Source organism: Danio aesculapii, chromosome 8 (assembly GCF_903798145.1).
Source record: "Danio aesculapii chromosome 8, fDanAes4.1, whole genome shotgun sequence".
NCBI lineage: Eukaryota > Metazoa > Chordata > Actinopteri > Cypriniformes > Danionidae > Danio > Danio aesculapii.
The window spans coordinates 30782721-30803847 of NC_079442.1; the positions used below are offsets into that span (position 1 = coordinate 30782721).

The 21127-nt window shown below is 38.2% G+C and overlaps 1 protein-coding gene across 7 annotated transcripts; it reads left to right on the plus strand.

The window, feature by feature from the left end:
- The first annotated feature begins 107 nt into the window (after positions 1–107).
- csde1 (cold shock domain containing E1, RNA-binding) lies at positions 108–21108 on the plus strand. 7 transcript variants are annotated; one of them, XM_056463699.1, is made up of 22 exons: positions 108–183; positions 3773–4515; positions 9056–9223; positions 9862–10060; positions 10424–10590; positions 11104–11190; positions 11312–11409; positions 11488–11569; positions 11643–11771; positions 12250–12375; positions 12486–12701; positions 12815–12955; positions 13410–13607; positions 15730–15744; positions 16426–16533; positions 16729–16904; positions 16982–17094; positions 17168–17287; positions 17399–17577; positions 17665–17828; positions 17917–18049; positions 19620–21108. In XM_056463699.1, exons 3-22 carry the CDS (start codon positions 9086–9088, stop codon positions 19665–19667), a joined length of 2637 nt encoding a protein of 878 aa, XP_056319674.1. In that variant the 5' UTR covers positions 108–183; positions 3773–4515; positions 9056–9085; the 3' UTR covers positions 19668–21108. The 7 variants fall into 7 exon arrangements, with proteins under 7 accessions (XP_056319674.1, XP_056319675.1, XP_056319670.1 ...); XM_056463700.1 differs by lacking the exon at positions 9056–9223; XM_056463695.1 differs by lacking the exons at positions 108–183; positions 3773–4515 and having other exon boundaries at positions 13440–13607.
- The last annotated feature ends 19 nt before the right edge of the window (positions 21109–21127 follow it).

Genomic DNA, 21127 nt, shown 5'->3' on the forward strand with positions numbered 1-21127 from the left:
TAATATGGTGGAAATATTAGCAGTACTTTTACACAAGTGAATAAAATGCGACCTCTGACCCAGTGGCGTGTCCCACAGTTCACACGGTACTGTTTTAATATCGCGAGAGTTCGCACACTGCTCACTACGTAATGTGCCGTGCTGCTTATGGCGGCGCTGGTGACAGTGCTGAAAGCTGTTGGGGTGAGTTTTTCCTCTTTATTTATAAAATGTTGCCTTCTCACATAACTCTTACCCGTGTGTATGAACCCACGAGCTTCCGACATTTTCATAAATACCACTCTCTCCGAATAATCCCACTTGTTTTTGAACAGTTAAACGGTTTAGGGTGGGGGCAGTGTTTCCTCTGCGTGTGCTCTACCGTTAGCGGTTTAGCACGCTAGCCAACGCTGAAAGCACTGTTATATGGGGAAGTGTCGTTTTTAAACCCGGGAAAGCACGTTTATTTGTTTACCACGCCGGTCACGGGAGATCTTTGCCAAAGGTCACTTTATTAAGAAATGGACCGCCCAGGCGAGGCTCCAACGCGGCAGCGGCGGCCCAGCGTGACCCGACAGACGCCGCCGTGTGCCTTTGTTGTCGGGATGAGTGATTTATTTTAAGCTCAATTGGATCATAGTCTGCCCCGCTTTATCAACACATTTTACTTTGAGTAAAATAACCCAAACTGCATGTTCCCAGGACATGACACGAGTTTTCCAAAGTTCTTGTGGAAATCACTGTCTCTGTGGTTATGATAATAGCGTCATGAAGAAATTGTGAAAGTAGGCCTGGGAAAGTAACGTTACTTAAAATAACGAGATGATAATTCCTTTGTAAAGAACGTGTAACGTTATCCCTATATTTGCTTCAGAAATCGCACTCAAATACTAAAATTGCTCTATATAAGACCAATATTGTAAAAGTATTGTTAAACCCTTTCCATGAATTTTCCGCATGTGAAATAATGCATTATATCAAGTTGTACATTTTGTTTAAAAGTCTTGCAAGCGGTCGTATTCTCTCGTTTGGGATTTAAAAGCAGCCATAGATTCTAGCTTTAACCGTTTGTTTTCCTGCTGCAAGTATCCCCTTTTTAGTGTGATGAACGGAGTAGCATGTGTCGGAGTTCAGTCTTGTCTGAAATGGCATTGCTAGTGGTTTTGTCTCTGGATGAGCTCCAGATGGATCCGCTCCCAGCTGTTGCTCAAGCTACACTTGCGTCACATAGTTTCATGTCCTCATTTTGTTGTCTGTGTATGCTGTAGAAACTAGCAGTTTCGTTTTTTTTTTTTTTTTTTTTTGAATATATAATTTGCTCCCTATTCCGTAACAGGTATTGTTTCTTTGCGGCTTTAAATCGTGCGTTTATACCGCTGTCAAGAAATACACAGCTGAGCAGCACGCGCTCGAGGTGTCGACGTCACGCCCTGTAACCTGGTTCGCCGTGGGCGGGATCATGTCACTTATTTTTCACAGATTTTTTCTGGTCCAGTGTTTTTCTGCTTTTACACTGGCCCCTTTACATCAGAATATTGCGTTTCTGTAAAAATTCACACAAAATAGACACTTCAAGCAGTAGTTACGTTTTTTCAAAAGGTGTTGGCAATTCCAAATCGCATTTAGAGATCATCATAAGTGCGTTCAAACACCTGTTTATCAAAATGATTAGTTAGAGGGAGATTTCCCTTTGATTGTAACAGAGACCATGATGTTTTAAATAAACCAAGCACACAATGTGCCCTCAAGGTTTGTTTGTCTGGTACTGTTTTGTTTTTCTGACTTAAGTCATGGACAGAATTTGACCTGTACCCTGATTCCGGAGGCGTTCACACTACACCAATTTAAACAAAACAGAAATCGTTTGCTCATACACTTTAATCATGCATTTACACCACTCAATTTTGAAGGCCTGAAAAAAAGGGCTTTTCGAAACTCGCATACATTTAAAATCGAACTTAGCTGCTGGCAAAAAGATGTTGTAGATGCGTATGAGGATATATGTGTCATATTCATTAGAGAATACAGTTGCTATCTTGAAACCAGCATCAGTAGAATAGGTCTGTTGTAAATTAGACATGGGTCAGTTTAAGATAGTGACGGTATGATAACCTTGGATAAAATATCATGGCTTCACTGTGTTGTGGTCACTACTCTAAAATATGTTCTTTTTAAATGTCTGGGGAAAAAACAACAACTTTTTATTTTTTATTTTAAGAAACAATAAAAATATTTTGGAGCAGTAGCTTTTGATGTGGATGATCCTTTTCTGCTGGATACACTGTTGCCCTAATAAACTAAATAAAATAGTTACAGAACTTGCATATATAGAAAGGAATGGTATAGCAGAATTTCGACTGTTTTAAAACCTTCATTTTTCCAAACCGTGGTAAACTTTGAAACCGATTATTGTCCCATGCCTATTGTAAACAGGACTGGGCGATTAATCAGAAAATCGAAATCGACATTCAGAACCTACAATCATTAAAAATAATTTTCAGATAAAGTTTTTTTAATTACTTTCCCTACCGCGAGTGGCATCATGTGACCCCGCTCTGTTAAGAATGATTTAAACTTCTGCGTTAAATGCACAGGTGTGGTCCGGCGCAGCCTTTGCACAGTCATACACCTGTGCACCTCTCAGAAAAATGTAACTACATGTCGCACTACACTGAAGAGGATTGAAAGCTGCACCAGAGATGCCTTAAGACGGCATATTTTCCATTACAATACAATTGTTATTTACATTAAAATCTTTCTTTACAGAAGATTCAAGAAATGCACTGTTTAAAATATTGTTTACAGGATATACAAGAGTTATTTTATTTAGAGATACTGCTCATTTTCTACTTAATTTGAAAAGCGTTGAAAATAATTAATATTGTTTCCATAAGTGCAAGTTATTTTCACTTTTTTATAAGAAAAGTGACTGTTAGTTTCAGGCAATGTGTGCTTTAATTTCAGTTGTTCAGTGTTGATCAATAAATAATCATAGATAGTTGATGGTGTGTTTCCTTAGATTATTTTAAAGTCAGGTAATGCACCTTTCATTCAAAAATCTCATGTAATATGTGAGCATGTTTACTGTACTTATCAGTGAACTTTGAGGGCAAAAAATAAATAAATAAAATAATCATTCAGTAATCGTAATAAGTAAAATGTTCAATCAATCGAGATTTTGATTTTACGGCAAATCGCCCAGCCCTAGTTGTAAATTCAATTTCATAGCTGTGTATTTATGTGCAAAATTTGGTAAGATGTTGTTTCCCTGAATTGTAAACGTGTACTAGATCCGCTGAAGCAAGTACTGGCCTATATATCAAGGTCTTTGATCCTCCCATCTCATGTGTGTAATAGACCGGAGGGAACTGAATGATTGGCATGCTGGATATCTGCAGTTGTTGACCACTTGAATTGAATGTATTCCATAAATACTCAGCCAACTGCTGGTTCACGCTGAGACTTGTTGATCCTTGTGTGTATTCAGTCAGCTGCTCTTCAGTACATGAGGCCACTGAGAAAACTTTATTTTTAGACCTGTGTATCTACAAGAGAGAAACTTGACATTTTAATTCATTAAATGATTGGGATGGAAGGGATTGATTTGTTAAATCATTTTTGGGGGGGGTGCGTTCAGTGATTAAATGAACAAATTTAAATAAATGAGCAAAAATTAAATAAATTCAACCTTATTTGGATCAATGAGCTTTTTGGTAAACTACATGAATTTAACGTGTGGAATTAATTTTTTTTTTCTCTCTCTTTCTCCTTTTCTCTTCCCCCCCCCAAACAGTATGAAGTGAAACCGAATTGAATTTTGTACCATCTGAAACCTACTTCAAGTTCAGATCATCGATCGGTCAGAAGAAACGTCAAGGAAAAAGAAAACATACAAACATCCCTAAAACGACCCAACGGTACAACAACTTTGAAGAAGAGACGAAGACCAAGACGAAGAACTGCACTGCTACAAACGAGAAAATCTTAAGCAACACGAAGCAACCAAATGAGCAAACCAAAGATTTAAGAAACAGAACCAGGCCGCAACAAGCGTAGCAACCATCAACGTTAACAGCGAAGGCGAGACCTGATCTGAGACAAGAAGTTTGTGCCTACTCAACAGCTTTGAAAAAGCACACGTCCCAACGCTGCACCAAGCCCTCCTCATCCTCCCCGCACCTCTTCCTCCTCTGGGGTGCGGAGAGGGCTGCTGTCTGCTAGTCTTTTCAGTTTTGAGCTTTTTCTTTGTCATTTGTAGACCGAATCCCACCTCTTAATTTCAGTTTTCCCCCATTTTGCTCAGTCTTTCTCTTGTATTTCTGTTCACTTTTTTTTCCCCTCAAAAGCAGTGTTCATAGACCTGCGTTTGCCTTTTTATTTGACTTTTTTTGCCATTTATTTTTGCAACTTTTTATAATTAGAACGTGTGCCAGAGAGCTGAACCTTACAAGTGTGTGTGCATGCGCGTGTGTGAGCAGAGTCTGAAGCATCGATTGATTGATTGATCATTACAGCCTTCCAAGACAACAGAACAAGGTAATTTCTGCTCCCACTTTTTTCTTTCCCTAAACAATGATTCTGATTTGTTTGTCATTTAACAGTGTAATGTACAGTGTGCTGAGCTCATAAATTGAGTTTAAAATGGCTGCAAATGTGCTGCTCTGTTCCAAAAAGTAGTGAGCTTCCTATTAAAGGCTGATTTATACTTCTGCATCAAGCGCGCGTGTATGCTACGGCGCAGCCTACGCCTGGACACATAGCCCTCGCTGTGGCCGTCAGTGTAGCTGACGCGCACCTCTCAAATAAGGTGCAAACGACGTGTATCGCAAATTCTGTGATTGAATTGGCCCGGCTTGGTAGCGCTGACGAGTGTGGGCAGGACCGAGAGCCGCGCGAGCCAGATGGAGCGATTGTTTACAAGTGTGGAGTCCCATGAAGGAGTTGCGGATAGAAACTGTTGTTTTTTTAAATCATGGTTAAAGTTGCTCGTCCGCCGGTTCCCGCCTCAGAATGAGCGAGTTTGAACCACTTGTACATTAAGCATACAGAAAAAACAAAACACCAGCGAACAAACTCGACAAAGAAGAACACAAACACCTCACTGCCGGAAGTGTTTATTGCAGAGCAACAGAATGAATGCACAGCGACGCATGCGCCATGGGTCTCGCCGATCACTTGACGCAGAAGTATAAACCAGGCTTTAGTCAGCATTCTAACTAAGGCCCATTCACGCAGCATTAGATCTTGGTCAATCTGCAAAAAATGTCATTGTTTCAACTTTCGTTGATACCCTGAAATGTTTTGGATAACGGTTACACATTGGAAAAATCTCAAAACACTGCCTGGTGCTTGGTCGTGTGGATTTAAAATCTCAATGTTTTGTAAAACATGACATCTGTCATATAACAGCTGTATAACATGACAGCTGTACCATGTAAACAGAAGTATGAAAAACCCTGTGCAAATAATCAAACTGGACCAGCAGCTATGACTGATTACAGTGCAGTGTTTATGCTAGTGTTTATGCTACTGCTTAAGTTTATTAGCTCTGATGCAACAAAACGCAAAACATTTTGCCATCGTATGTCTAGTCAGTGCACTGAAGAAAGACTTCATGTGCATGCTCACCGCATTCTTAGATTTTAGTCTATTTTGTGGCTTTATCTGTGTTCGTTTTCAGCACCACACACAAGTATTGTGTGCACATACCAGTTTTCCTGTATCCATGGGGACAGACATGACATGATACATGTATGGATGTAAAACTTTCTGAATCAGCAAAAAAAAAAATCATTGCTGTGTAGATAGCCTTAAACAGAATGAGGTTAATGTTGCTAATTAACTTAAGCATATATAAATGCTTTATTATTGACTACATTTTATTAGTAGACTCGCACAGATCTGCAGATATTTGTGTAAGTGTGTGTACATTTTTATATTTATTCAGTTTTTTAAAATAAATTTCAAAAATATTGACATGAAAATGTTAATATGATTTACTTGCAATACAGTTTGTAAAGTGTGTGTATATATATATATATATATATATATATATATATATATATATATATATATATATATATATATATATATATATATATATATATATATATATATATATATATATATATATATATATATATACTTTTTCTGTGTTTTAGTATATGTATTATATGAGAGACTTGCTTTATTTACCAAGTAAGTTTATCTAATTGGATTTGCATAGTAAACATTAAAAAAAGTTTAAAAACATATTATTATTTTTATTCCATATTACGTTTTTAGTTACGATACTCCCAAAATCATTTAGCATAAATCCGCAGATTTTTTACAAAATTCTGTACTGAAATGGCAAAAAAAGTCTGCAGATTCTGTGGTGCCCTAGTTCTTAGTTTGTGGCCTACTGCCTCTAATGTTAGCTTTCCACCATATTTGTATGTTTAAAATGAAAAATGAACATCTATAGCAATATATAGCTATAGCATTATACACGTCTAAATTGGTTTTAACTGTCAAACTTCAGAATTATGTCCTACAATTTTTCAATCATTATGCTTGTCACGTTCAGCTTATGAATGTTGAGAAGTAAACCTTTCATTGAGTATGTTTACATGGACACCAATACTTCGATTTTGTTATGATTAGGCTCTTCAGAGTATTGTCTTATGTAAACGTGGATTTTTAATTAATTTAATCTGATTAAGATCATAATCAAACTAAAGAGAAATCGAATTCAGACATGTAGAGTGTGCCTGTTTTAATCGTATTATTGAAGTGCAATACCGACATGTAAACACCGCAATCAAACAATTACCGTCGCGTAGACTTTTGCCGCATTTTGTGACAGGATAGTTTATACACACAGCTGTATTATACACACAATTCTATTAAAACTACACTTCCAGCTGTTCATACTTTCATCCAATATCACGTTTGTCACGGGGAATGCATGAAATATTCCTGAATGAAAGTAACATACTTAAAGTCGCCAAATTAAAAATGAAACCTGAAATTACATGAAATCCCAGAGGAAATGTGAATAGCGTGTTGAGGCAATGACATTACTTGAATTATGTGCTATAACTATGTTATTGTCTTATTCAGATTAAGGCAAATAATTCGATTACTGATGTCCATGTAAACGTAGTCACTGTTTACTCAAGCACAGATCTATAATAGTGTTATTTAGCACACTTTTCATTACAGTGTGGTCATGTTTTCCTCTTTCTGAACACAACACACCAGACTTTTGGGGCAGTAAAATGAATAAATGAAATGCATCAATTTAAGTCTTCAAGTACAATTTAGAATTCTTGGCAACTGTCCATGAGAACAAGGTACACTTGCATGATGTCTGTAGGGTCCTTACCCCAACACCCACAGCCCTCAGTTGAACCTTCTGTGCTGCTTTGTTCTCTAGCTGTTCTTGTTGCCTCTCCCTCAGTTTATTTTCACCCTTCCCTCCTCTCTTCACCTTTGCAGAAATCCAGAGGTGTTTTGTTGGGTGTGTAACCAAACCGAGAGGGGAGAGGGAAGGGAGGAGCTCCAACACCACATCTCAATTAAAATAAAAGTTTGACTCAGAAACTGATTAATCCGCTCAATCCCAGGCGTAGTAGATTTGGCCTCCGTTTATGGGAGAATTATGGGTAGTCCCTGGAAAGGTTTTGTCGAATTTACCTTGCCGGCGTCACCACCTGCAGCATTTGTTAGCGCTGACCTGAACAACACCTCGCCCGTTGGTCTCAGCCTGTCACCATACGGCCGATCCGTAAGTGTTCTGCCATCCGCTCTCCACTCCATTGTCCCCAACTCGATTCGTTCATTGAACACCCACTGTCGCCCCTCTCTGCGCTGTTCCTTTACTCCATCATCCTGATCAGCAGGCTTAGAGGCTGGCCTCGATCACTTGCCTTAAAGATGAGCAGCAGTGAGAGGTGGCAAGGCAAGAACAATTATGTTTTTACTAATGCCCATTTTATATATATATATATATAAATGGTGGTTGGTATAAATGTGGATTTGTATACTGATTCGGCTACTCTTTGAGATTGACAGAAAAGGGGTATTTGACTTTGTTTTTGACACTGGGTGAATTTAAAGCATTTGGCCCAGTGGTCGAGGCTGGTTTGAGTCTGTCTCATCTAACCATTTGCTGTGATCATGTAGTCTTGTAGTGTCATTCTCAGTCGCTTCACTCCCTACATGTTGTTTTTTTATTAATTTTTTTTCTTCTTAAGTATGTCTTCTAGTATGGCGTGAGGAATATTTTTAAAAGGAAAACGTAAAATTTCCAAACTTGATTTAAAGATGGGGACATCCTTTTATGAGCCGCTGTCAGTTAGTCAAATGTTTTGGAATAATAGGAGGGTTAGAAATGGTAAAGAAGGCCTTTTCACAATAGGAGTGTTGTGATGAAATGGCTCTGAGTGTGGCGGGCCTGAGCTGTGAGGGCATGCTAGGCTGGTGGCTTGAGTGCTAACGACCATTACCAGCCTCATACTCTCACAGCTCTTGGCCCCGTCCCACTCCCTACACTGAGGTATTCCAGTCACATGCATCACAAATTTACATGCGTTGTTACAACCCGTTATTACAATTTAACTTTGTTTTCCTCATGCAGCAGTGCAGAGAATATTGTTCATCAGTGCAAAAATATTAGTGGAGTATTAATGCAGATACTGCTGTCGTGGTGGATGTGGTTATGTTGAACTGGATTTGCTGTTTTTCATAGACCTCAATTCAAAGAGTGCCGTATCACTACTATTAATATTACTAATTATCTTATTGTTAGTTGCTACTGTGGCTTTTTATTCTACTATACCTTGGACGGCAACAATCTCATGGCTTCAGATTATTGCTTGAACAGTAAAATTTAGGACTGGAGGTCTACCAGAATAGCGTTTCAAGTTGGAAAGGCAAAAGGAATGTAGCCTGCTGTATTGGCTGCTTTTTGTCGGTCATCACAGTGGTGTGATGGTTTAGAGATTCTTCTTTTAATCAATGAATTGATCTGTTTGCTCTACCTTTAAGTACTTTTTTAATAAAATATCCACTTCACTCCTTATCACTTCAGTATCCCGCCACCCACTACCTTCACTTGAAGATGGAGGCCTCTAATCCCTCTCTTGCCACCCCCTCCACCTCAAGCCAACCAATCCCTCGCTCGGCCTCAGTCTCGTGCCATACATCTCGCTCATCAGGGGGTAAAAAGCAAAAGCGCACCCCTTTATATCAGCGATCTGTAAGTTGGCATGATGGGATGGTGTGTGCCAGCTTGACCTACTCGATGGCAAAAAATATCTGACACTGTAACCGCATGCTTTGGTTTTATATGTTAGAAAGTGGGTTTGACTTCACTGATCTTTTGATTCCCTAAAACCGAATGTTGCTTAACTTTTTTTTGTTTGTTTGTTTTTAGTTTTTTTGACCACACAACTCCTAAATGTTCACTAAATTACTTGATTTATGGATGAAGTACAAAGAGATCCAGTCTTAACTTCTAAAGTAGTGTTTGTGTGTATACTCTAATTTTAAATGTGTGTGAAGAGCATTAAATGCATGAACTTAATATCCGGGTTTGATGTGAAACCAATTGGAATTTGCATTTGGGAAGTGCTTTCGTTTGTATGGTGCAAATTGATATTTGTGATCAGGGAATTTTAAACCTGAGACCTCAGACTACACATGCAACAAACTGATGAGATGGTTTCCCCCTCTAATTTTGTTTTTCCCCATGGTTGCTAATGCTAAAAGCAATTCTAGTCTGGTTTCATCCCATTTTATCATTTTCACACTTGTGTGCTGATATTTTGGAAAAGCCAAAAGTTGAATATTGATGATTTTTATTTTAAACGTGCTATCTTTTTTTTTTTCCTGTAGATGAGTTTTGACCCCAGTCTGCTGCATAATAATGGCCATAGTGGCTTTGCCAATGGAACTAGTATGGGAATTCGTGAGACTGGAGTAGTTGAAAAACTGCTCACATCTTATGGCTTCATTCAATGTTCTGAGAGACAGGCCCGTCTCTTCTTCCACTGCTCTCAATATAACGGCAACCTGCAGGAGCTTAAAATCGGAGGTTTGTGCCAAATAATCCTTTGGCCAAGTAAAATTTTATTTAGCAAGTCACCATTTCATTAAAAGTGGATATTTGAACATTTACAGAAAATAAATGCACCTGTTTAATGATTATTTCCATTTTAACTCTCGTGATTCAGATATGCAAAATCCAAGCATATTATGTCTTTCCTAATACAAAGATAATGGTAATCATTGCAGAAACAGTCACTTTGTGTTTTTGCTTTAAGGTTTCTACTAGACACTTAAAAATAATGAATACCCACCATCACCCATAAATAAATATCATTAGTATTTTCTTTTACTCATGTATAGTAGATCATGAATTGACTAACTTTTTGTTGCTTCTCTCCCACTTTTTTAGATGATGTGGAGTTCGAGGTGTCATCTGATAGGCGCACTGGCAAACCAATTGCAGTGAAGCTGGTAAAAATCAAGGCAGAAATGTTGCCAGAAGAGCGAATTTCTGGGCAGGTGGGGCCTGACTTGCACGCCTCTCCTTTAACTGTGCTGCATGGTTTTATTCATCCAGTTAAGGAACACATTTTACTTTCGTGTTTTATTGTCCTTGTCCCATTAATGTCCATCATTGTTTGGGTTTCAAGCTCATTTTTAATCCACATTGACCTGGCAACCACAAATTATCTACTTCGATTGAATAAGAATAAGCCATCCTCTTAATTGCCCTGATGCTAATTTGAATCTTTGTGGATTCACAATGAGCTTGATTGTCTGTGTTTTGTGGTCTTGTTGGGGGTACTTTTCATCTTCATTTAATATAGTTATGAGAGAAACAATCTTAATTTCCAGTCTGTCAGTCATGTACATTGTTTACAATACATTGTTTTTTTACTTGAATGTAAAAGTCTACTTTTAAACTTAATGCTGTTTTTTTATATATTTATTAATTATATAAATTAATTTAGAACATGTTTAGCATCAGTGTTGAGGGATGTTTAGCATATAACAAGGTTAGCTGATCATGGCACTCACTAATGCAACCTCTAACCTAGTCTTGTGTGTTTGCATGGTCTTTCTCTTCAGGTAGTGTCGGCTATCCCTTCTCATCTGGATGGGAAGTCTCCACCTGGCCAATTGCCCACAGGCAGTGTGTGTTATGAGAGAAACGGGGTAAACGTCATTATCCTTTTTTTTTGCATTTTTCTGTACACTTTTAGATGCAATCAGTTGTATAAGGTGCAATGATGCTGGTATTTGTCTAAAATTGTTTGTGGTTTGAATCTTCTAACAGGAAGTGTTTTATTTGACCTACACCCTAGAAGATGTGGAAGGAAACGTTTCTTTAGATATTGGAGATAAAGTTAGTTTTTACATGGAGACCAACAAGCAGTAAGTTGACTTTAATAAGATGTGCTTTGATGGGTACAATTTTCATTTTTTTAACATTGAAATGTTTTTGTTTTTTAGTACTGGTGCTGTTAGTGCTCACAACATTGTTTTGGTGCAGAAAAAAGAATCGAGATGTCAGGGAGTGGTTTGTGCTACCAAGGTTGGTATTTAGTTTTCCATTGAGACTTTATCAGTTTTGTCTGGTGTTTCAAAGATGTGATTGTGTCTTGCAGGAGGCCTTTGGATTCATTGAGCGAGGGGATGTTGTGAAGGAAATCTTTTTCCACTACAGTGAGTTTAAAGGAGACCTGGAGGCTTTACAAGCTGGAGACGATGTGGAATTCACCATTAAAGAAAGAAACGTGAGCCCTTGAACAAGAAGTGTTATTTATTTTCGTTGATTTTAGTTTATTTAAATAGTCAAAAAAACATACATTCGCTAATCAACATAACACAACATGCAAATAAACATATTGCTTTAACATTGTGTACATATAAACAAAGACAAAAAAATGAAGACATCAGTACGATACATGCATAACCTGACAGCATCAGCATCATTTTGTCCACCTAAAGGTACAAATTTGGTATTGGAAGTAATTTATAAAAGGAAGCCACATGTCAGTGAACTTGGACCCAGAACCATTTAAATTAAGTCTTATTTTTTCCAAACTAAGGAAATGCAACACACCATGGGACCACTGTTCAAAAGGGGGAAATGATTGTTTCCAATTGATTAAAATCAGTGCAGTCCAATTCATTGGTTGACATTTTGATGTGAATTAGTAGTGTGAGATGAATTGCATCTTTGTAGTTATTGTAAATGTGTGTCTCTCATAGGGAAAGGAAGTGGCCACAGATGTGAGACTGTTGCCTCAGGGCACTGTTATATTTGAGGACATTAGCATTGAGACCTTCGAGGGCACTGTCAGTAAGGTTATTCCCAAGGTCCCCACAAAGAATCAGGTTGGTTCATCAGCACTTGTCATTATTCTTCCTTGACTCTCTTGATAACATTAGCATATTAGTTGTGCTTGCATGTTAAATCAAATAAGACTCCCATTTGTCTCTCTCAGAATGACCCTCTTCCTGGGAGAATCAGTGCCAGAATCAATTTTACTGACAAAGAGCTGCTATTTGGGGAGAAGGACACCAAGTCCAAAGTGACGCTGCTTGAGGGCGACCATGTCCAGTTCAATATATCCACTGACCGTCGCGACAAACTGGAGAGAGCAACAAATATTGACATCCTCCCTGACACTTTCCATTTCACCAAGGAGACCCGCGAAATGGTGTGACTGCAAAATTTATTTATTTTTTGCTTTGTGAGGTCTTTTATTTTTCTATTTTATTTTTTTTCTCTCTCCTCTAACATTTTTTTTCTGCTGCTTGTCTTTTTACACAGGGTGTGATAGCTGCCATGCGTGATGGTTTTGGCTTCATCAAATGTGTAGACCGTGATGCTCGAATGTTCTTCCATTTCAGTGAGGTTCTGGAAGAGAGCCAACTGCACATTTCTGATGAAGTGGAATTCACTGTTGTCCCTGTGAGTTTCCAGATATCACTAACACAAGAATATTCATGTTGCTGCTTTTCTCTCAGCTTCAATAAATGTGGTTTGTTTAAAGTGATTGTTCATCTAAAAATACTAATTTCCTCACACAAGTGGTTTTAAACTTGAATTGAATTTATTCTGTTGAATACATGATATTGAGGAATTTTGGATGCTATCAGCCATTAACATCCATAGTAGGAACAAAAAATTCTCTGAAAGTCAATGGCTGCTGATTACCAGTGTTTTCCAATACATCTTCCTTTGTGTTCAACGGGGGAATAAAAACTCAAAACAGATTTGCGACAAGTGGAGGGAGAGTAAATGATGACAATTTTCATTTTTGGGTGAACCATCATTTTAAGTATAGAATAAATGTTCATTCAATGTTGGAATTAATCAATCGAAAAACAGGCAAAACTAAAATTCTTGCATTGGCTGGATTCAGTTTTTTAACAGGCCCTCTTGCCTCCATCAGGACATGCTGTCAGCGCAAAGGAACCATGCTGTGCGGATCAAAAAGCTGCCCAAGGGCACAGTGTCTTTCCACACTCAATCTGAGCTGCGTTTTATGGGAGTGGTGGAGAAAGAAGCCATACCTGCTATCACCATCAAGAACTCCAGCCCCAGCAAGGGCAAAGAGAAGGTACACATCTCATGATTTTGAGAATTTACACAGAATTTCAAAAGTTTGGGATCTTCAAGATGTTTATGCAGGATGCTTCCTTTTAAATAATTTTATTTATTATGATTCTTGTACTACAGTCTTTAGTGTCACTTGGACCCAATCCCAATTCTACACCTTAGCCTTTTTACGCGTTCACGTGAAGGGGTAGGGATGTCCCAATTCTTTTTAGCTTGAAGGCATAGGGCTGAGTGGAAGGACTAGATAGCCCTTGAAACTGAGATTTTTTTTTTCAGGACCACACTTGATCAACTGGTACAAAAATATCCCAGAACACACCATCTACAACAACAGCATGGGTGCACACGGAAGTCAGGACATAAACAAATTAGTTTTTTTTTTCATTTATTTTTTTGTCATTATTATACATTTTTACAACAAACAAGCATATGTTTTAACATTTTCATAACTGCGTTCGTGTTTTACAGTCATGCTTTAAAAAAAACACAAAATTTTGCTATCTATAATCCATAATAATAACTCCTGCATAGCAGTCTCACAACATACTTTCCCATCTGACACTTGATGACACTGGAATACCCAGCCAGAAAAGTCTTGTGGCTGGGAATGAGCTTTTTACACTGTCTGGTATAATGCTAATGTTATTGATGTTTTTGTCTGCTTACATAGATGAATATGGCTATGGTGTAAATGTACAGTACAGTTATTGTCACTATATATCATTATGATAACATAATATAGGCCTTCAGTGATTTCCTGAAGATAAATACCAAATAATAACACAACTGGAATCACTACAGCAGTCATGATTGTCAATCTCATATGAAGTAAGAGATCGCGATGATGTGTGCAGGTGCTGTAGTGGTGTACCGTTTCTTAGCGGTATATTTTGAAGCCCTTCACAATCTGTTAGAAGGGAATGGAGTATGGGTTAAAAAATAGAATTGGGATTGGGCCTTGATCTGCTCTTTTGGTGTTTATTTCTGATGCTTTAAACAGCTGTTTTGCTTATGATTTTGTGTAAAATTTAGCTATTTTGTTGAATGGAAACAATTGCAATGGCCCGAACTTTTGACTGGTGGTGTATATGCTGCTGATTTTACTGATGCTCAAATTATAACTTGATTACAACTCCATTTAACTTGAATCTTTATATTTACACCTAAGGGTTCTTAATGTAAAAATGTTTGGAGATTTGGGCCCAATCCCAATTCTACCCCTTAGCACTTCCCCTTACACCTACCCTTTGTTTTGTGCGTGCACGCCAAGGGTTAGTGGTGTCCCAATTCGCTTTAGCTTGAAGGCGTAGGGCTAAGGGGAAGGGGTGAATAGCCCTTTGAACGAAGATTTTTCAGGACCACACTCGAAACCAAGGGATTGGTGAATGTTAATGTTGTTTTTGGTGTGTTTACATTGATGAATGTGGCCACTGTGTAAAAACACAGTACAGTTATGATCTTCTTACCACATTAGATCGTTATGATAACATGAGATAGGCCTTCAGTGATTTCCTGAAGATAAATACCAAAAAATAGCACAACTGGATTAACTACAGCACTCATGATTGTCTGATCTCACATGAAGCAAGAGATCGCGATGACATATGATGACGTGTGCTGTAGTGGTGTCCCAATTCTTAGGGGTAAATTTTGAAGCCCTTCCCCTTAACCCTCGGTTGTAAGGGCCATGGGGTAGGGGTACAAAAATAGAATTGGGATTGGGCCTTGGACATGGAGGAATTCAGAATTTTATACAATTACCATTTAAACTTTTGCTACAAATTTCTCTTAATTGACCCGCACAAAATGCTATGGCCGGCTTTGAGGTGCAATAGAATGCAACTGCCTCATGTCTGACATTTTGTTTTTATTTTTCCTCCTTTTTTTTGAACCATGCTCGTCTTCATTAGAAAAAAGACAAGGTAGGCTGCTGTTTTCTGCATGCTGCCTTTCTTCCACAGTATATACAGTTCAGTCATGCTGGTTTGAGAACATGACCTTTTAACGTGTTGAGGCAAGTTGGAGCGATTTGGCTTACTGTAATTGAACCTGGAATTCAGATGCATTCTGATTGGTCCACATAAATCAGAGATGTCTAATTCTCTGTATTTCTCTTCTTTAAGGGTAAAGTTGAAAAGGTCAGTTTGATCTGTCTGTTCATTTCTGTTTGTTTGGTTATGAGGCCCCTGGCATGAGCTAAAACTGATTTAACAGCTTTAAGTCATACAGACAAGTTAACCTCATAACCATACACTATGCCACTCAGTGTGTGCATTTCTGTGTGAGTGGTAGAAACTCAACCGCTGTTACACATGCGGTTACTATTGAAAATGGACTCCATGCATTTTCAACTGTGGTAAAATAATCCGTACAGCACTGGATTTCAGACGGGAGCAGTTTTACCCCTTGTATTACTGTGCGCATGATGACTAAATCTTGTGAAGCATTAAACACCTTGAGTTTATTCATTCACTCATTGTGTGAATTCACCTATTTCCTGTGCTTTTGCGTCTTTTTTAATAATTCATATGCAAGGCTAAACTGGGACTGGCAAGATTTATGCCTGCTGATATTTGGAGGGCACAGTCTTGTTTACGTGACCCTCTTGTGTCTGGAGTCTGATGTGTGAAAACTAGTGTGTAGCACTGACACTAATTAAAGAATAGTTCACAACTAAGCTCATTTATGTACTTAAAGGTGCACTCAGTTATAATGTTTTCCTTTTAATGCTGTATACACACACATGCACACTTACTGAGTGCACTTCAGCTATGAATGTGAGGTTGATCATTTTCTGAATGTGTTTGTGTTTTCACCAGGATGCTGAGGAAGGCTTGATTGCATATGAAGATGTTGGAGTAAAGACCACTCTTCCCTACCATATTAAAGACCTGGAAGGAGGTGTTTATCCACAGCTTGGAGACAAGGTACTTTAGACTCAAAATGTGGGAAAATAGCATTTTCAAATGTGTCTAAAATGGTGTTTGATGTTTGCATGGGCTTTTTTTTCATCTGGGAGGATGCAGGTCCTTAAAAAGCTCTAATGTTTTAAAGTTTTCTTTAACAAGTGTTTAACTGATTAAGCTCTGTGGACACCCTGTTAAACCACATGTCTCCACCAGGTGGAGTTCTCCATCAGTGAAGTGAAACGCACTGGACAGCAAAGTGCTGTGTCCTTCAAGATCCTTAACCGCGCTGTTGGCTCCAAGAGGCTGCTGGGATACATAGCAACTCTAAAGGATAACTTTGGCTTCATAGAAACAGCCAATCACGATCAGGAGATCTTCTTCCATTACAGGTATGAAACTCTCCTGCTTGATTTTGACTTGTGTGATGGTTTTTTGTGATGGTAATGGTGTATTCTAAACTGTCCAGTGAGGTTTGTGGAGATGTGGATAACTTTGATCTTGGCGATACGGTGGAGTACACTCTCTCCAAGGGCAAAGGAAATAAAATCAGTGCTGAGAAGGTCACCAAAATTGCAGCTGGTATGTTAAGGCTTTTTATTAGCTTAGCATTCATGTTTGCTTCATGTGAGTGTAACAGCCCTGTGTTTGTTAGTGAATGGAGTTGGAGAGGATGTGAGCAGTACAGTGTCCCTGGGGAAGGTGGTTCGGCCTCTGCGCAGTGTGGACCCATCTCAGACTGAATATCAAGGCCTTATCGAGATCACAGAGGATGGTGAGTGATTTGGAAAATCGCTGTTTTTGGAGTGTGCTGTTTATTTTGAAATGTATCATATTTCATCATTTATTTTGCAATTCAACACTGTATTCTCAATCGCTTCCCCAGGGTCCAATAAGGGACAGAGTTATCCATTCGGCATCGTTGGTATGGCCAATAAAGGCGACTGTTTACAAAAGGGCGAGATGGTGAAGTTTCAGTTGTGTACGGTGGCACAGACAGGACAAAAGATGGCCTGCAACATCATGCCTCAGCGCAGAGCCCTGGTGGAGTGTGTTAAAGATCAGGTGAGCTACTTCAAAGAGTCTTCTTTTCACAATCCTTCTGATGTCAAAGATGTTTATCTCTGAGCCTAATCTGATTTCCATCTCCAGTTTGGTTTCATCACGTATGAAGTTGGAGAAAGCAAGAAGTTATTTTTCCATGTCAAGGAGGTGCAGGACGGTCTGGAGCTGCAGGCTGGTGATGAAGTGGAGTTTTCGGTTATTTTGAACCAGCGTACGGGCAAATGTAGTGCCTGCAATGTTCGCAGAGTCAGGTAAGACTTTGTGAGTGGTCGTCTCACAGATACTGAGCTGCAAAAGGTATTTATGATTTAAATGTAACCAAATGTTTTATTTTTTCAGTGAGGGTCCAAAACCAGTAGCAACACCTCGACCTGACAGACTTGTCAATCGTTTGAAGAGCATCACTCTGGATGACTCCAACGCTCCTCGTCTCGTCATCATTAGACAGCCTCGTGGCCCTGATAATTCAAAGGTAAAGTGAAACCTCATTTTTTTGATAATGTCTAAGTAAGTGTATAATATGCTTGCTTCACGCAGCGGCCATTTTAAAACTTGAAAGCGTGGCTGCGGTGAGAAGAGAAACTGAAGTATAGGATCAGCACTGTAAATATTGAAATCGCAGCATGTTGTCCACAGCATGTTGTTGCAAAGTGCAGATATGGTGTAAACATCACTTTAATATCATTCAGTAAAGTTTAATTTAAACAATTAAAAGCATATTAGGCATCAAACAAAATCATAATCTCTTTAAGTGGAATACGCTTAAGTGTCCTAGCCTTTCGTTCATGGCACCAGGTAAATACTGTAGGGGCTTCCCTGCTTCAGCCTATGTAACCTGGTGAGTGATAAAACAATGCAATTCTCTGTAGCACGTCCTCGTGTTGTCCCGGTACTGAAGTTCTAAAAACGTCCATTTCCTGCTAACATTTAAGTGTCGCTGAGTGTGTTCTTACACACCGCTGATTTGCCATAGTATTCACTAGTGCTCAACAGAAATGACTCTGATTGATCATGAAGGTCATCAGTTCACCGCTCTTCACCAAGTGCAAACAGAGACACTTTAGCATTTTTAAAGCCACAAAGATCATTCAAGTCATCAGCGGATCGCCCGTCTGTGTTCACACTCAGTAAACATCGGTAGAGTGCAGAGAACTGATGACCTTCATGGCCAATCAGTCATTTCTGTTGAGCACTGGTGAATTCTATGGCAAATCAGCGCTGTTTAAGAACGCGTTTTGTTTTAATAAATTTTCAGTACTGAAATTCAGTATCATGACAAGTATAATATAGTGAAAGAATCAGTTCATTAACTTCAGTTTGATAAATGACATCTAAAACGTGTGTTTGGGAAAGAAAACGTTAGCTAATTAGTGCCATTTCCCTTAACTTGGCTGAAAATGAGGTCCGATATCCCTTTTCTTATTTTTACTATCCATTCAGAACAGACCTTCAGGTCACTCAGAAGGTGGTGAAATTATAAATTTGTCATTTTCTCTTTGCTGGTAAGATATACAGCCAAGTACACAACGTTCCTGTGTGACTCGGGCAATACTACCAGGGTTCTTCCCACCGCAGCCTCAATTTTGCTTTTAAAATGGACGCGTGAAAATGGTCTCTTATTTTTATTTTATTTATTTATTTATTTATTTTATTGTTTTAAATTTTTATTTATTTTTTTTTATTATTTTTTTTTTTATATGTTTAATGAGGCTTAAGTTGCGCTATTAATGGCAAGATTCTAGTTTTGATTCTTTCACAACAACTGTAGTTGAGCTAATTAAAATATTTCTTTTGGAGCAAGTGTATGAAATGCATAAATAATAATATCATCAGTAATCTGACTACTTTAACACTTTAAAATCATGCATCAAATTCGAAAAATAAATGGTCACAAGATTATTTCAAGAAGTATTTCAGAAAACCTAATATATGGCTTAAATAATTTGAATCATGCTTGCAGCCCCAAAAATACTTCAATGTGAAATTCAGCTAAAACTTTTTGGATGATTTTGTTGACCTCCTGTTTATTTTCCCCCATACAGGGCTTCAGTGTAGAGAGAAAATCCCGCCAGCCTGGTGTAATTGACTGAGTACTGTTCACCCCTTTTGTCCTTGCCATAGAAGGAACACCTTGAAGAAAAGCAATCAGATGGTCAGAGGAAGGGATTTGTGCGTGTTCGTCTCGCTTGCATTTTCTCTCTCTCACCCATAAACCCATCACAGAGTTGCAAACGCATCAAGACTTGAAAATTAGCACTCACAAGTCCCTTCCTTTATCAAAGGATCCTGTGTAAAAAAAGAAAAAAAAATCATCTCATGATCTTCACTGTATGCGTGTTGTTTGGTTGTAATTTGAGCAAAACCCCTTGTGTTGTATGAGCGTGTGTGTGTGTGGTATGCATCACGTTTGGAGAATAAAATTGTAAGGTTGTTCTTGTTATGCAGAGGATATGAGGGGAAGTAAGGGGTTTGGAGTATTCGCATCTTTTTGGATTGAGATGTGAAGACTCAAGACCCGTTTTTTTTTTTTTTTTTTTTCCCTGCTGAAATCAAAATGCCAGGAATTCTGCACGTGCTGCTGTGTGTGAGTGAGGTCTTGTTTTAAAGTAGCTCTGTCTGTATTTTGACTTCCGTTATATATACTTTATTTTTCCTGTATCACTTGAATTCCTCTCCCAATGTTCAGTTTCTCACCCTGGTGATTTTGCTGGGCTTTTTCTGGTGAGAAATAAAATGACTTTTAATGTTCTCTCGAGTTTTCCATACCAATACCATCAAATAGCTTTTAACATGGATCTAAAAACTAAATAAATTGTCTTGCTGCATTCGTTATTCTCTTGTGTATTGTTTTTTTTTGATTGCCTTTTGAATTATTTTCCAATAAAATTGGCTTTTTCATTTTTTTTTTTTTTATATATATTGCTGTCTTGATTTCACAAGTTTTTTGGGGGCAAGTGCAGAATTCCTATTGGCATCTTGTAGCCTGCGGTCTTTTTATATAGCTTTTTCTTTTTTCTTTGCACATGTTTCTTTTCTTTGAGTTATACTTTAACTCAGTGTCTGCTAATGAATAAAGGAAAAAGGTGCCTAAAAACAAAACATAAAAAAAAGAATTGGTGTCTCCTCTATCCCTAAACTGCCACCAAAATATGAGCAAGTAGGGTGGCCTTTTTTTTTTTTTTTCTCCAAGTAGAAAATACTGGCGTGCATCCCCCGATCCCTATGGGTTGAAATGTACTCTATGTAATGTGTGCTTTTTACTTGGGTGGAATTTTTGAAAACCTGAATAAAATGGGCAAATGTGTGCAGCACTTGGGGGGTGTGTAATCTGAAAAACTCAAAAACATGCAGAGAAACTTGATTAAATGGATAGAGGCTATTTGCAGTGCTTCTTATGACAAATGGAGCTATTGCTGTCATGAATATTCTCTGGAGCACCCTGGGTTTGTGTTGAACCTTAAGGTTCTCCTATATACTTTTGTTAATGGTCTTGAATGAAACAATTGAAATAAACATTTTATGAAAATCAAATATGTATTTTTTTTTTTTT

Excerpts from the sequence above, each read along its gene's own strand:
- csde1 (XM_056463699.1), top strand. The coding sequence starts at position 9,086 with ATGGAGGCCTCTAATCCCTCTCTTGCCACCCCCTCCACCTCAAGCCAA. Across the intron at positions 12,702-12,814 it reads CCAAGGAGACCCGCGAAATG|GGTGTGATAGCTGCCATGCG; the intron begins GTGTGACTGCAA and ends CTTTTTACACAG. Across the intron at positions 12,956-13,409 it reads TGGAATTCACTGTTGTCCCT|TTTTTTAACAGGCCCTCTTG; the intron begins GTGAGTTTCCAG and ends GGCTGGATTCAG.